The 14,448-nt window shown below is 54.9% G+C and overlaps 1 protein-coding gene across 1 annotated transcript in view; it reads left to right on the top strand.

Annotated features, from left to right (window-relative positions):
* Positions 1 to 3,689: 3,689 nt before the first annotated feature.
* Positions 3,690 to 14,448, top strand: part of LOC308532277 (heparan sulfate glucosamine 3-O-sulfotransferase 3B1) — a gene marked incomplete at both ends in the record, with an annotated part of 37,571 nt that continues 26,812 nt past the window's right edge. Inside the window, one exon of the mRNA XM_081109634.1 lies at positions 3,690 to 4,243. Within this exon, the coding sequence (XP_080965760.1) occupies positions 3,690 to 4,243 (554 nt within the window). The remainder of the gene's footprint in view (positions 4,244 to 14,448) is intronic.

Here is a 14,448-nt window from a genome sequence, read left to right as displayed (position 1 = left end):
TTGCTCCTTTCTGGGTTTTCCGCGGGCGAACACGCTCACTAAGCTTAGCAGGTGAACCTTGCCCCGGGGCTGGGCGGCGGCGCTTTCCTGCCGGCCCGGCTCCGGGCAGAGACGCAAACTGTCCACTTCAGCTTCGCCTCGGCTCCGTCCAGGGTTGGGCCCCGATTCCGCATCTGCAAGAATGGGACGACGGGACCGCGGGTTTTGCCAGGGCAGGGCCCGCAGCGGCAGCCTCGCGTGGGGATTTCGAGGCTCAACCTGGGACTGGGCAGCTCAGCGGGCGGCCCAGCCAAGGCGACTGATGGGCCACAGCATCCGGTAGCGGCCCGGGTCCTGCTCCGCTGCCGCTCCACACTCCGCCGCCGGGAGCCACTCTGACCCAGACGAACCGCCGACCCAGGTCCGCAGAAGCCCCGGGGCGCGCTGAGCACCGCGCACCCGCCCTGTGCGCCCCGGCGGGGGGACTGCGCGCTGTGTGTGTGTGTGGGGGGGGGGGAGGGGGGGGAGGGGTGACTGCGCGCCGGCGGGGGGACTGCGCGCTGTGTGTGTGTGTGTGTGTGTGTGTGTGTGTGTGTGGCGGCGGGGGCGAGGGGGGGACTGCGCGCCGGCTGGGGGACTGCGCGCTGCGTGTGTGCGTGTGTGTGTGTGTGTGGGGGGGGGGGGGTGACTGCGCGCTGTGTGTGTGTGTGTGTGTGTGTGTGTGTATGTGTGTGGCGGGGGGTGGGGGGGTGGTGACTGCGCGCCGTCGGGGGGACTGCGCGCTGCGTGGACGCCCGGGCGGCGGGGCTCCGGCGCTCAGCTCCGCTGGACTCTCCCGGCCGTTTCCGACGCCCACGTCCCTGATTCCATTCCTTCCCTCCCCGCACCCGGAGAGAAAGACCCTAAACAGATCCGGTGGCCTCCATGTGTAACTGCCTACACCCCCTCCCCGCTTTACACTAGACTTCGCTAACCCCCAGACGGAGACCATTTTTATTAGGGTTATCAAAATATTTTTTAAAACTACGATTCACACCCACCCGGGCCTGAAGTTAGGCACATGGAAGCTACGACTCTCCCGAACACAAGACAAATCAGAAGCCACTACGGCCCTCCTCTCCAAACCCACGGAAGTCGGCAACTCGGGCCGCCCGACGACGGAAGACAGTAACTTCATACCCCCCAGAAATAACGTGATCTGAAGACACACTCTCTGGAGACACTAACAATTCCCTCTCCTATTTCCAAAATAAAGAGTCGGGCTAATGCTCAGAAACATTCTCATGTTTCAGAAGTTATAAATACACACACACACACACACACACACACGCGCACGCACGCAAAAAAGGGGGTGGTAAATTACTTCTTCCAAAGAACAAACACATCATCCCAGCGATGGGAAAAGAAAAGCTGGGGGAAAATTCCCCCTGCGAATGTAAAAGGGGGAGGAAAATCTTTTATCTGAATTATTTCTCCCTCAACAATTTTGTAGAAAGTATCTGGGGCTCAAAGTTGTTGCAAAAAGGTCGCGCGGAGCACAGCCGGGGAGGGGGCGGGGGGAGGCGGTCCCACAGGTTGACCGCTGGGTTATCGGAACCTCCCAGGTCATGGTCGCCGCCTTGGGGCACGTTTGCGAACCTGAGGTGCTATTGGCCGACGTCCCGGCTTTCTCCGTGTGCTCCCCGCTGAGCAGGGCGTCGGGGACTTCGGACACTGGGAGACATTTACTAAAAAGAAAAAGCAGGAGTGTTCGGGCTGGCGGCCGAGGCCAGGCGCGGGCAGCGGGCAGCGGGCCCAGGGCTCAGGTCGGTTCCGCCGTGCGGTGTCCGTATCCGCCGCGGACGGTGAACTGCAACGTGGGCGGCGGCTCGGGGTGAGTAGCCTCGTGGGCGACACTGCACCCGGGCTGCCGCTGGTGGGAGTCGGAGGAACGCTCGGTCCCGTCCCGGAACAGCCGTCGCCCGCCGACCCGCGGGCCAGGTTGCAGGCATCTGAACTTCCTGAACAGCAAGGGGTGGACTTGCGCATCCCGAGCCTCCGCATTCCGAGCGCAGGGTTGAGAACGCAGCGGGGTGCTGCGCCCCTTGCCGCGCTCCCCGCGCCAGCTCCAGCCCCTGCGCCCCTGCCCGCGCTCCCCGCGCCAGCTCCTGCGCCCCTGCCCGCGCTCCCCAGCTCCTGCCCCTGCGCCCCTACCCGCGCTCCCCGCGCCAGCTCCTGCGCCCCTGCCCGCGCTCCCCGCGCCAGCCCCTGCGCCCCTGCCCGCGCTCCCCGCGCCAGCTCCTGCGCCCCTGCCCGCGCTCCCTGCGCCAGCTCCTGCGCCCCTGCCCGCGCTCCCCGCGCCAGCTCCAGCCCCTGCGCCCCTGCCCCGCCCCCGTCCCGAGGGTATTTTTCCGGAAGAGACCGGGAGAGCGGTCTCGAGTGGACTCTATGCAACTCAGTGGTCGGTGTTTAAAGTTTGACATAAATTGGTGAGAACACAACAACACCTAATAATTAGTGTAACAGGTCAGCAAACCAAACTGTCTTCTCAATGAAGGTGAACGGGCTTTATTATTTACTCAGGGAAAAGGGAGGATTGAACATTTTCTTCAAATTAATGTCCCCAAGAAACTCGTATCCCGACAAAAGTTTCTACACGTGACTTTCACACTCACTTTTGCACCAGGAAACATTTTACCAGCCTTTATCTCCCTGTTATGCTTTCCACTTGAACTTCATAAACCGCCTACCCTCTCTTCCCCCTCCCAGCCCATGAGTGGTTTGGGGTCTGCATGTCCCTCCTGACTATTGCTTTTCCAACCTCCCTACTGCGCAACGCGCGCGCACACACACACACACACACACACACACACACACACGCCGGGAGCCGCCCACGAAACAACTGGATGGGACTGCGTCCCGACACATGGGCAACTACAGCCAAGGCTTCCGCTCGGGGAGCGAGTGCGGAAATGCGCGCGGGTGCCGAAGTGCACCACTCGGTGGGGTCTGTCCTCTTCCAGCGCCGGGTTATGCCAGCATCCTTCTTCCCTCGGCTCCTGTCACCAGTCCCTGACTCCGCCCTTCTGATCCTGCAGCCAATAGAAACCCCCGGAAGCTTTCCTCCGCCCCAAACCCTTTCCACACCCCCACTTTCCGGGAGCTGGTTGGCTGCTGCAGCCTCAGCGAAGCTGCTGTATTTGCATGGTGGTCCTGGTTTCTGGTAGGTGGAGCGGCCTGTCCCTCGGGTGGCCGGGCCCGCCCACTCCACCTCGGTCTCTACTCTTCCTGCGCAGTTCTCCTTCGCAGCCTCAGCGAGGAAGTGCCGGGGCTGCTCTCAGGAGCAGTTCGCAGGGCAGCGAGGAGACAGCCCCGGGCAGCGGCCGTACGCACCGTCCGAGCGGCCAGGACGCGGGAGCGCAGCGTTCTCCTGCCCCAGAGCGGGCCGTCGCGCCGACAGAGCCGTCCCCAGGCCAGCAGTTGCCGCCACCCGACTTTCGTTCCAGTTGCGGCTCCTCCCGGGCAACATGTCAAAAGCCGCGGCCGCTACAGCTGCTGCCGCCACCTGGGGAAGAGCAGCAGGAGCAGCAGCGGTGGCCCCGGGCGCACGGGTGCAGTAAACCCACCCACCGGGCGTCCGGAGAGCCAAGGAACCCTCTCCGCGCTCACGGCTCCGGCGGGACCAGTGCCATGTGCTGAGCCATGCCCCTCGCCGCGCCCGCGGGCAGCGCATGGGGCAGCGCCTGAGCGGCAGCCGATCCTGCCTCCATGTCCCCAGCTGGCTTCTGCCCCAGCCGCAGGCGCCCCCGCCACCGGTGAGGAGGAAGCTCGCGCTGCTCTTCGCCATGCTTTGCGTCTGGCTCTACATGTTCTTGTACTCGTGCGCCGGCTCGTGCACCGCCGCGCCGGGGCTGCTGCTGCTGGGCTCGGGGTCCCGCGCCGTCCACGACCCGCCAGCCCTGGCCACGGGTCCCGACCGGGCTTTCCCCAGGCTGCTGTTCCAGACAGTACCAGCCACCCCGTTGGCTGCGGCCCAGGAGAAGGCCGAGGGCGCCACGAGCCAAGAGGAGCAGAGTCCCGAGGCGCCGGACTCCCCCAGCCCCATCTCCAGCTTCTTTAGTGGGTCGGGGAGCAAGCAGCTGCCGCAGGCCATCATCATCGGCGTGAAGAAGGGCGGCACGCGGGCGCTGCTCGAGTTCCTGCGCGTGCACCCCGACGTGCGCGCCGTGGGCGCCGAGCCCCACTTCTTCGACCGCAGCTACGACAAGGGCCTCGCTTGGTACCGGTGAGTTTCCCCGACAGGGCCAGGGCCAGAAGCGCCAGCTGCTACCCAGAACGGGGGAGGAGGGAGACGTGGCTGGTGCTGGGGGAGTGACAGGGGTACCGTCTTGAACCACCGAACCCCTGGGGGCGAAGAGGGGCAGAGAACGAATGGGCGGTGCTGGCCCGCCCCACCCCAGCGCGGTACCGAGTGTTTGGAGGGATCGGGGAGATTCTTGCCACAACCCATAGAAACTTCTCGAGGAGCTCTGGCAGCTCAGTGGCCCACGGTACCCTAGAAATAATCAGGAGAGCTCTCCGCAAAGGAGGGGTACAGCGACTGAGATGGCGCTTCGGGAAGCTCGCAGCCCTCTAACGGTGGCACCCCGCGTCCCGAAGGAATCAATGCAGTGTTGCTGGCGTTTGCTTCTGGAGCTCGGGACGTGCTGCGCCCCGCCGGCCGCGGCCTCCGCCCTAGACCAACTTCTCAGCAGCCCCTGCTCCCGTTATGGGGCCGTGGGGTGGGAGGGACGGCGTCCCGCTCAGGCCGCGGGGAGTCTGGTCGCGTTTTGATTACAGTCCTCCCTGCCGGAATCCGAACCCCAAGAGGGTCAAACTCGCTTCTCTGGAGAGCAGCTCGGGCTGGGCGGGTGAGCGGCGGGCGGATCGTGGAGCGGTGCTGGTCCCTGTCGGGCAAAGGCGCGCACTGCAGCGGCCGGAGGGAGCGGCGCGCGTCTGGGCAGGCATCCGGGCGCCCCCGGCACGGCCGCCGGTTTCCGCCTTCCCGGCCTGGGTGCTGGACTCCATCGGCCCTTTACACGTCGGGGTGCGAAGAATATTGGGGGTCCATTGAATAAGAAATGTGGGTTGCCCGGAGATCGGGGTTTCCGGAAACTCGGCTCTTGAGTTGGGTCATGGGTCTGGTTCCAAAGGGACGGGTAACCAGGACCTCCGCCAACGCCTCCCGCCGCTGCCCGCTTTTGGGGTGAGCGGTTGGGTCGGTCCAGCTTCCGGTGAGACACGGGAGAACCGAGGGTCCAGACTCCCTCCTTCCTTCGGAAACTTCTTCGCCAGCCATCCTCTTCCCCCACCTCTTCCCCCACCCGTCACAGGCAAGACTCAGTCGTATCCCAGGCAGCCCTCCAGGCCGGAGGAGCCTCCTAGAGGCTCGGGACTCAGAAAACCAAAGGGGAGAATCAAACCGAACTCCACTCCCGGCCCCCAACCCCCTTTCGGCCCCTGGAGAGGATGGGAGATAAAAGGGGGCTGACCCAGGGGATTAAAGCCGCAGTTCCCACCCTCGTCCCCTGCCCTCCACCCCCCACTCCCTTTTGTCCTGGATGTTTTCATTGTCCGCAGTTGCCCCAGTCCCGAGGTTTAGCCAGCCCGGCGGTCACCCTTCCCACCGTCCCCATCCTGGGCACCGGCTGTTCAGAAGGACGCCCGGAGTCCCGTCTGGCTCCGGCCGCTGGCTAAGTCGGGCCGAGCCTCAGCGCTCCCCGAGGCGCCGCGGGGGCGTGCGGTTTTCCGCGGAGCGGAGCGCAGAGGCGGGTGCGCTGGGGCGGGCAGGTGCTGGCTGGCACGTGGGGCCGCTCGGGCTGTTAGCTATTGTCATCGATCCTATTGTTATTCTTCCGCCGCCGCTCCACTCCGGGTGCCGACCCCGGGCCGGCGGCCGGGGATCGCTGGTGCCCTTCCAGCCGGAACCCGCCGGAGGCCGGAGGCGCCCGGAGTGCGCTGAGATCAGACACGCGGGCGCGGGGCCGGGCCGGGCCGGGCCGGGAGGACGGGCAGGAACCTACAATCTTCCACGTCAGCCGGCTTTGAAAGCACCTGGCCGGCTGTGGAAATCCCCACAGGAAGATTCAGTCTCTTAGGCTGCTGCCCGCCACCTGCTCCGCTCCTTTTGATTGACTCAAAACCGCGGAATAAAGAACGAAGTCGCTCTGGAAACCCGAGCGCAGCCGGGAGTCGGGCGGGACGGGTGTCCCGGGCCGCGGAGTGAGCGAGGCCGCCGGGGCGTGGGGGTCGCAAGGGCTGGGGCCGGGACGCCGGAGGCGGGAAGTCCCTCAGCACCCCCCCTCCCACCCCTCAGTAGCTACCTAAACCGATGAGCCGGGCTGGACGGTCCAGGAGGCCCGCGGCCCGCGGCTGCGACCCCTGGCCCGCGCGGCGGGAGGCGCGCCCTGGAAGCGCCGCGGTTCCCCTCCAGCCCCGCGCTCAGGGCGGCGCCAGCACACGCCGGCCTCTGGGCTAGTGGGTGTTTTTAAGGAAAAAGAAAAAACTATTTTAAGTGCCTTGTTTAATGAACACATTTTAATTAATGAAGAATTTTCGGGATGTCTGAGCAAATGTGTAGACTTACAATTATTTTGAAAGCGGCCGTTTTAAGTTTCTGTAACTACACCGGAGGAGACGTCTGACCCAGACGCTTTTGCTCAACCCGGTGCCAGGGCGCACCCTGCGCCCTCCCGGCTGGGCAAGCCCTGGTGCTCGCCAGAGGTGCGTGTCCTGGTATCTCCCCGCGGTCCCTACAGGCGGGCAGCAGATTGGAGACGAGCACAAATAATAATTAACCTGAGAGGTGCAGTCAGACACGTGGTTCAAACAAGTCCTCACAGCTAGAAAATAGGAGAGGGGGAAACGTTTTGAAAGCATTTCGGCATTTCGAAGGCGTGATAAAACTACGGGCATGGATGGCTGAACCCGAGTGTCGGCATCATAATGGGCTGGAGGAGCAGATCTTGGCTCTGCCTGTGCCAAGTCCTGTATGGGTTTCATCGATTGGTGCCCAGTCCTTCCTGTGGCCTCGCCAGCAGCCTGGGCCTGCGCGGATTTGCCTAAAGTCTCCGAAACTGACTGTAGTTCCTTCCTCGGCCAGAACTGTTGTGGGATTGACGGTTGTGGGATGGAGGCGACCTTGGTCACAGCGACGCGGAGCTGACCTCGCCACCAGCCTGAGAGCAGCAGCTTTCTGCCGCTGCCCTACCTACTTACAAGTCGGTGCGCCCTTCCCCTGGCCCATCTGCCCCGGAACCTGAGTATGTCTTAATCGGGGCTAAGACTCATGGGGGTTTGCTTCTCCAGCTTACGATCCAGCTCTCTTCCTCACTCAGGCCTCTCAGACTCGGCATGTGCGGGTGAGCACCGGGTGGGGTGAGGTAGAGGCCTGCCCCTTCCCTGGCAGGCTGTGGTGGTGGCTGAGAGCTCTGGGGCTGTGAGCCTCCCAGATGGCAGGGAGGAGAAAGCACACACCTGACATTTAGGCTCTGAATATTGACTTACACTTAAATAGATACATACTTTAATATCTCTCCTTTGGACTTGGTGTAAGTTTGGTAGCAGTTTGGGAATTAAGTTAGCCAAATAGTGTGATTATTAATTTTTACCTAGAAATGTGCCTTAAACTTTCCAGAGCAGAAACTCATTCCCCGTCTTGACTCTTCTTTTCATTTTTGGTTGCACAAAATAACCTGACACTAATAATGTGGCCACGTTAAAAAAAAAAAAAAAAGTGTGTGTGTGTGTGTGTGTGTGTGTGTGTGTGTTTATAATGCTGGTAGGTAACATTCCTGAATGTTTTCCCAATGTGCCAGGTATTGTTTCAAATTTTACAGAATTAGCACATGTATTCCTTAGTACAATCCTATGAAGTAGGTACTTTCATAGATGAAAACACACAGGCACCGAGAAGTTAAGCAACTTGCCCAAGTTGTCCCAGCTAGCACATGGCTAGCTAACATACTAACCTCGGCAGTTCTGCTCCCTCACTTACGTGAGCAAAAACATGATGGTGGTGACATATGACATATGACATATGACAAGCTCAAAACTGGGTTTGCTGTAAAAGAGCTTGAGCTGCCCAATGGACTCCGTGACCTCAGTGTGCATTGCTCACTTTGTCATTCACTTTAAAAAAATATCAGCTTCAGAAGAGGCTCCTTGCTTGACCAGAGTGGGTTTATGACTAGAGTGAGGGTAATTACATCACCATGGCAGTTTCTTTTCTCTGCCTGGACTGGACAGTTAGAGTCAAAGGAGTCATTAAAATGACAAAAATATCCCTCAAGTGTAAAGGCTGAGAAAACAACATAGGTACCTCCTGAGAATAGATTTATTCTCTTCCATTTGCCCCCTTGTAAGGCTGGGAGGTGTGGAGGACATGGGGTCAAAAGAGATGCTCTAAAACTTCTGGGAGTGAATTTATTCATTTAAAAGAAATACAGTGCCACGAGTCAAGACAAAACTTACATTTAACTAGGAAACAACTGTAACCAAACTTTGAGTAGATTTCTTTAGACTTAGACTTTGAAACCCAGTAACTTCAGAAAAACTCCCTCCTGAAAGCTAATAGCTGGAAGTAGCAAGTTTTCCTACCGTTTTAATTTAATAAATGCTGAGAAATCTAACTTCTTCCCCATTTTCCTAGTCTGTTTCTAACAACTTGGTGGCAAAGACTGTTTTCCTCTCCATGAAGGGATATTTGAGATAAGATCTGATTGGGGATAATCCTTTTTGAAGTAATTGTATTTTCAGTCCTGGAGCTTAAACCAAGTATGTAACTCACTTCAGGCTCCTGGGTGAAGATCAAAATTCTACATTTATATGCAACAATTTGAAATATGAACCATCATGTTACAAAGCTGTCAGGATTTATTAGCAAGACGGTGTAGCATGTGTTGAACTCTGTTTTTAATTAGGCACCTAAATTAGACCATAAAATGGTTGATTAATCTTTTACAAGTTGAGGGGAAAATATAACATAAATTAACCTAATCATAAGTGTTTTCCCAGATGTGCTCAGTTAATAAAATAGTCAATATTTAATGGCAACCTATTTGTTTTAAATAAATAAAATGCTGAAATGTGTGAATTTAAATTACACGTATTATTTTCCAAATGATATGTTATTATTGAACAGGTTTCTAAAAATTAGGTTGTTCCCATGTCTTAAAAACTATTAAAAGAGAGTGCTACAAATTGACTAAGCTGACAAGGGTAAATTTTGCCTTTTTAAATGGAGCCTGATTATTGAAAATTTACAATTTAATAGAGACTAATATTTACAAAAGACATTTCCAGTTAAAGTTTTTTTATTTGAAATTGTAAAGTGACCTGTCACAGCTTCTGTTTTTCTAGTTTGGTGTTTTATTTTTGTTTGCAGGAAAACTTTGAGCTAATTTGAAAAACCAGTATGTCACAAAACCTCATTCCAAATTTGTATGCTGGTGTACCTTTTTGTTTAAAACACGTGGGACATAAGGTTTTCTGGTTCTATAAGAATCAATAAAACTCTTTAGAATTAAAAGTGCACCAAAAATTTTAAAGCAAACCCATCCGTCAGTCAGTGCTATGAATCAGGGAAGTGGCATTTATTTAAAGCTCAGAACTGAAATGCTACTTGACTAGACTGCTTGTCTGCTGTGTTCTGTCAGTAGTTGCTGAATACTTTATGTTCTCACTCTATGAACATGGAAATTAAGTTGACTGACAGAAGCACAAAATGTCCACTTTACAGGCAGAGCATAATGAACATTTCTTTTGCTGTGAATAGAGTTAGTTTCCAAAAAGGGTGCTATCTCTCTCACTTAACAGTCTGTGGTTTCAGACAGTAAGGGACATTTCATCTGCGGCTGTTGGGATAGCCAGGAATCCCAGCAAGATGAATTCCCCAAGTACGTGGCACGTTTTCAAGGGTAATGAATACAAGATGCTGCCTACCTCAAATGAAAACACTTCCCATGCTGGAAAAGAAATGAGATACTGATATCTTCGAAAACTACTTGTAAGTAGAGCATGAAACTTTAAAAAATATTTTAAACATTACCTGCTTGAACTCTCATGTTCTTCTGAAATCTAACAACAAATAAAACAGATGTTAGTGTTTCTTGAATTTTCTTTCTGATTTTAAATTTGGGGAAGAGTTCAGGAAGTGAGGAGCAATTACTAGCTTAATAATATGATGATAAATAATTTTCATTGCAGTCAGAGGCTCTGTGTTAAAACACTGCCAAATGCTAATAGACCCCCTCATTAATTTTCTTTGTAGAGATACAAGTGCTGGTAATTTCCTATAAGCTATATCTGTATTTTAAATTCTTCCTTTAAATGCCCACTTCTGTGACTTCACATATTAAAAAATAGCATACGTTACTGGGTCATTAAACATTTTACGCCAGTGTGTCATGGATGAAACATGTTTAAATAGTAAAGCTGTACTGACAAAATTTGTTTGCCTCCTGAAGAAAGCTACTTTTAAAATTATTTGTGTAGATCTGTGCAGAGTTGGTTAAAGAGTTTTTGCCAGGGAGGAATTCCTATCTTTAACAGTCGTTATAAAATTATGTGTATATACACCACATGTATTCACCGTGGCTGTAAGTTGATAAATTAGTTACAGAACAGATGAGCTCTTGGGATAAAATATTTTTCTTCTAAATACAGCAAATGTGTTAAAATAAGTCTCCGGTTTAACATCAAATTGATTGTATGTAAGCCGAAGCTGGACTGTTTCTTGAGGCGAGATCAGCACTTTTAAACGCTTTTGGCCAGAATGTGAATTGTTGCACGTGCCTTCGCCAAGCAGCTTGGGGGCCGATGATGCAGAATAGCTGTTTCCTCCCAATGGTTGGCCCGGACTTCAGAACAAGGCCACCCTGGCTTAGAAACCCATCAGATGCCGGAAGGTTCTTCTGGGCCCCGCGGGGCTTGGGAAGCAAATGGAGAGTGAAAACGTGGGGAAGGGACCGAGAAGCAGCATTGTCACGCGCACTCTTCAATGAATGGGGCCGAGAAAGGCGTGGGGACCAAGTGGCCAGCATGGCCCCAGCAGGCCCGGCGCGGCCACGTGTCTGGGGCTCTCCTGCCGCGGGAGGGAGTTCGCTTTCACCGGCTCCGGAGGTGGCCGAGCCCGCGGCAGAGAAAATGGCTCCGCGGCCCCGGCCCCGGCCCCGGATCAGGCTGCACAGCCCTGTCGCGTGGGGCCGCGGCATCTGGTCGCGGCTGCGCCCGGGAGACAGATGGTCGCGCCGCCGGGCGTTGGGGGCGGGGCCCGAGACCTGGCCTGGGGCTGCCCTGGGTCCCGGTCGCCGGCCGCGGCCACGTGACCAGCCCGAGACGCGCTCTGGCCTCACCTGTTGGGCTGAGCCGGGTGTAGCGGCCCGCGCTTGCGGTGGGCGGGGCCCAAGGGCCATGCCCTGCACCGATTGGCTCTAGGGGCTGCGGGAAACCAATGGTGTCCCGCCTGCGCGATAGCCCCGCCCCGGCCAGAAAGGACTTCCCTGCTGCACGGCCTCCGGTTCTCGGAGCTGAATTGGCCCTGCACCGCCCTCGCCTTCCGAGCGGAGCTTATCCCCAGATCTGTTGTGCTTCCTTCCTTCCTCCCTTCCTTTCCTCTCGGCCTCTTCTAACCCCCTGCACAAATGCCCCTGCCTCGTGGAGGGGCGGTGCTGCTGGTCTGAAGTTTGCTCCTGTTGGGCAGAGCAGTGAGGACTCACGTTCCCTTCCGATTCTGGAATCTCCGCTGTGGCTCAGGTGCCATTTCTCCTCCCAGCACGTCTAGTCTGCATCCCTAGAACCCCTGGGACACACACTCCCTGGTCACTCTCCTTTCCTCAGCCCTCGGCCCACAGCCTGAAGCTGCCCCCTCCTCAGGGGCATGGATGGCTCCCCTTTGGACAACATAGAAGCCCCTTTCTGCACCCTGGGCCTCCAGGGTGGGCTGGAAGCGCTCTCTGGGTACTGAGGAGCTCACCTTCTCCAGTCCTGTCCAGGAGGAAGGACAGCCTGAATAAACGCCTCCAGCCAGGAGGGGAGTTACGGCTGGCCCTGGGAATTGATTCTGTTGTGGATTTGCAGGAGACAGCCTTGCTTTCTGGAAGGTTTGCAGCGGTGCAGGAGGTGGCCTGTGTTAAAGGGCAGGAAGCTCACACGGGACATCGCTCATTACTGCAGGAGCTGTTGAGACAATGCAGGATTTGGTCCACACATCCATTAAAGTAGCTCCCCCCAGGAGACGACACACTGAGCCTACAATTAGAGAACAGTAATTCCCCGCCAGAGCACTCCTGGTGCCTTCCCTGGCTGAAAGGACTCCTCCCCCCTCCTGTCTCTCTGGCTGCAAACTCATCCTGGTTCAGCCAGCCATTCCTCTGATGTGTGCTGTTCACTGGGTCCCTGGTGCCCTCCTGTCTGATTGTTTCAGAGTCTCCAGGCACTTAGCATATGCTAGTGCTGCCAGTTAACACAGATGCACAAAAAAGTAAACATCCTGTCCCCAGCCAAGAGCTTTTTACAGAAGACCCAAGCAAGGGAGTGGGTGTGTGTGTGTGTGTGTGTGTGGGGGGGGGGGGGGGTTAGCTCATCATTTATGTCATTGACCTGAAATGCTTAATGGAGGAAGCGAAAGGTGACCATTTGAAGTCTTTTTCTATAGTCAATAAATAATACATTCTTACACATCATGTTGACCTACTTTTTCACTTATCTAACAAAGACTTATAATAGTTCTTACTTTAAAAAACATACAGACTTTATTTTTTAGAGTAGTTTTAAGTTCACAGCAAAATTGAGTGAAAAGACAGCTCCCATATACGCTCTGCCTTGCATAAGCACAGCCTCCCCCACTATCAACATGCAGGATCAGAGGGGAACATCTGTTACTATCGATAAACTGACGGGGACATGTCATCATCATCTGAAGTCCATAGCTTACATTAGGGTTCACTCTTGGTGCTGCACATGTTACTGCTTTTGACAAACGTATGATGGCAAGTATCCATCATTATAGGCTCATACAGAATAGTTTCATGTTCTAAACATGCCCTGTTTGAGCACTTTCACCATGTGCTATACCGGGCAGCACTTGAGATGCTAAGGAAGTACAAGACATGAACTTGTCCTTCAGGGGCCTGCTAGTCCATGAACTAAAATCTACAGGCTCAAAGCAATGTAAGAACTGACTTAAAAAAAAATCATTAGTCCTGCCGAATCCCTAATAAATCTAACGATGGAGAAGAGGAAGCATGCGATAAAATGATGCAACAGTACAAATAAGAAATGTGACTTTATATTTTAATTTTCCAGGAGCTTCCAAAGAGAGCTAAGGAGGTAAGGAGAAGGAGAGAGGATACCGGTTACTCTGATGTGGTAGATGAGTGAGCACCTGCTGTGTGCAGGCCAGTGGCTGGTGCTCATGGCATCTCAGCAGTGGTCCTTTCTGTGCGATTTCCCCCCTTTTGCAGAGCAGCCAAGGGAAGCTCACAGAGGTTGCCTAGGGTCATCAGCTGTCTCCATAGGTGGCTCAGCCTCTTGAAGCTACTACATCCCTGAGGGCCCTTCTAACTCCACAATTCAATATAAAAGTATGCCCAAGATCATGTATTTTCTCTCTTTTTTGTCATTTCCTTTAGTTCTCCACACTCAGTCCTCAGCCCCCTCTGTTGCTACAACATCTGCATTGATGATGCAGCCTTCATGATGTCATCCATGCACCAGCCTGCCACTGTGGCATCTTCCCTGTTGCCCCTGCTCCAACGACAAAATCTGTACATTTGATGCCCCTTGGTGACCAAAGCCTCCTTCCATTTCCTCACTTGCCAGCCCATCTCTTCTCTCTCACCTGTTTCTTGAAGCTGCCCACCATGCCCACACCCTCCCCATCATGCCCACACCACCCAGATCTCCGGATCACACTGAAACCCTCAGCACTCACCCCAGTGGGTCTGGGTCATTGCTTCCTTAGCTGACACCTGAACACCCTTGCCCCGCCCTCTGGAGACATCCTATTTTGTCCCAGTTGTGTAGAAGGTCTGGTCATAGAGTACAGCTGGCCCACTCCAAATTGTGTCCTTGTCCAAGAACTTGGGCCTTGCTCTGCAACTTGGCCCATGCCAGGCCCCACGATGTACACTGGCCCTTCTGGTGGCATACTGTGCCTTCAAGCACTGGTCCATAGCGCTCCCTTCACACAGGGTGAAACTCCAGCAAGATCCGGCATTTGTAAGGATGCCGCTCTCTTAACTACGTCTCAATGTGGCCTTATTTCTACTTTTCCCAAGACTTCCTCCACCATTTCTAAAAAGTATCGTGTTCTCTCTTTTCTTTATTATTTAAAGAAAATCCGACATCAAATTTTACTTAAAAATATGGCGTGTGGGTTTTTTAGTCAAATTTGTATGCACATAACTGTAAAAAGTGTGCAACTCAGAAGTGTGCAACCTGGTGAATTTC

Source organism: Myotis nattereri, assembly GCF_964212035.1.
Source record: "Myotis nattereri genome assembly, chromosome: 16".
Lineage (NCBI taxonomy): Eukaryota > Metazoa > Chordata > Mammalia > Chiroptera > Vespertilionidae > Myotis > Myotis nattereri.
This window is presented reverse-complemented; position numbering and strand designations above follow the sequence as displayed.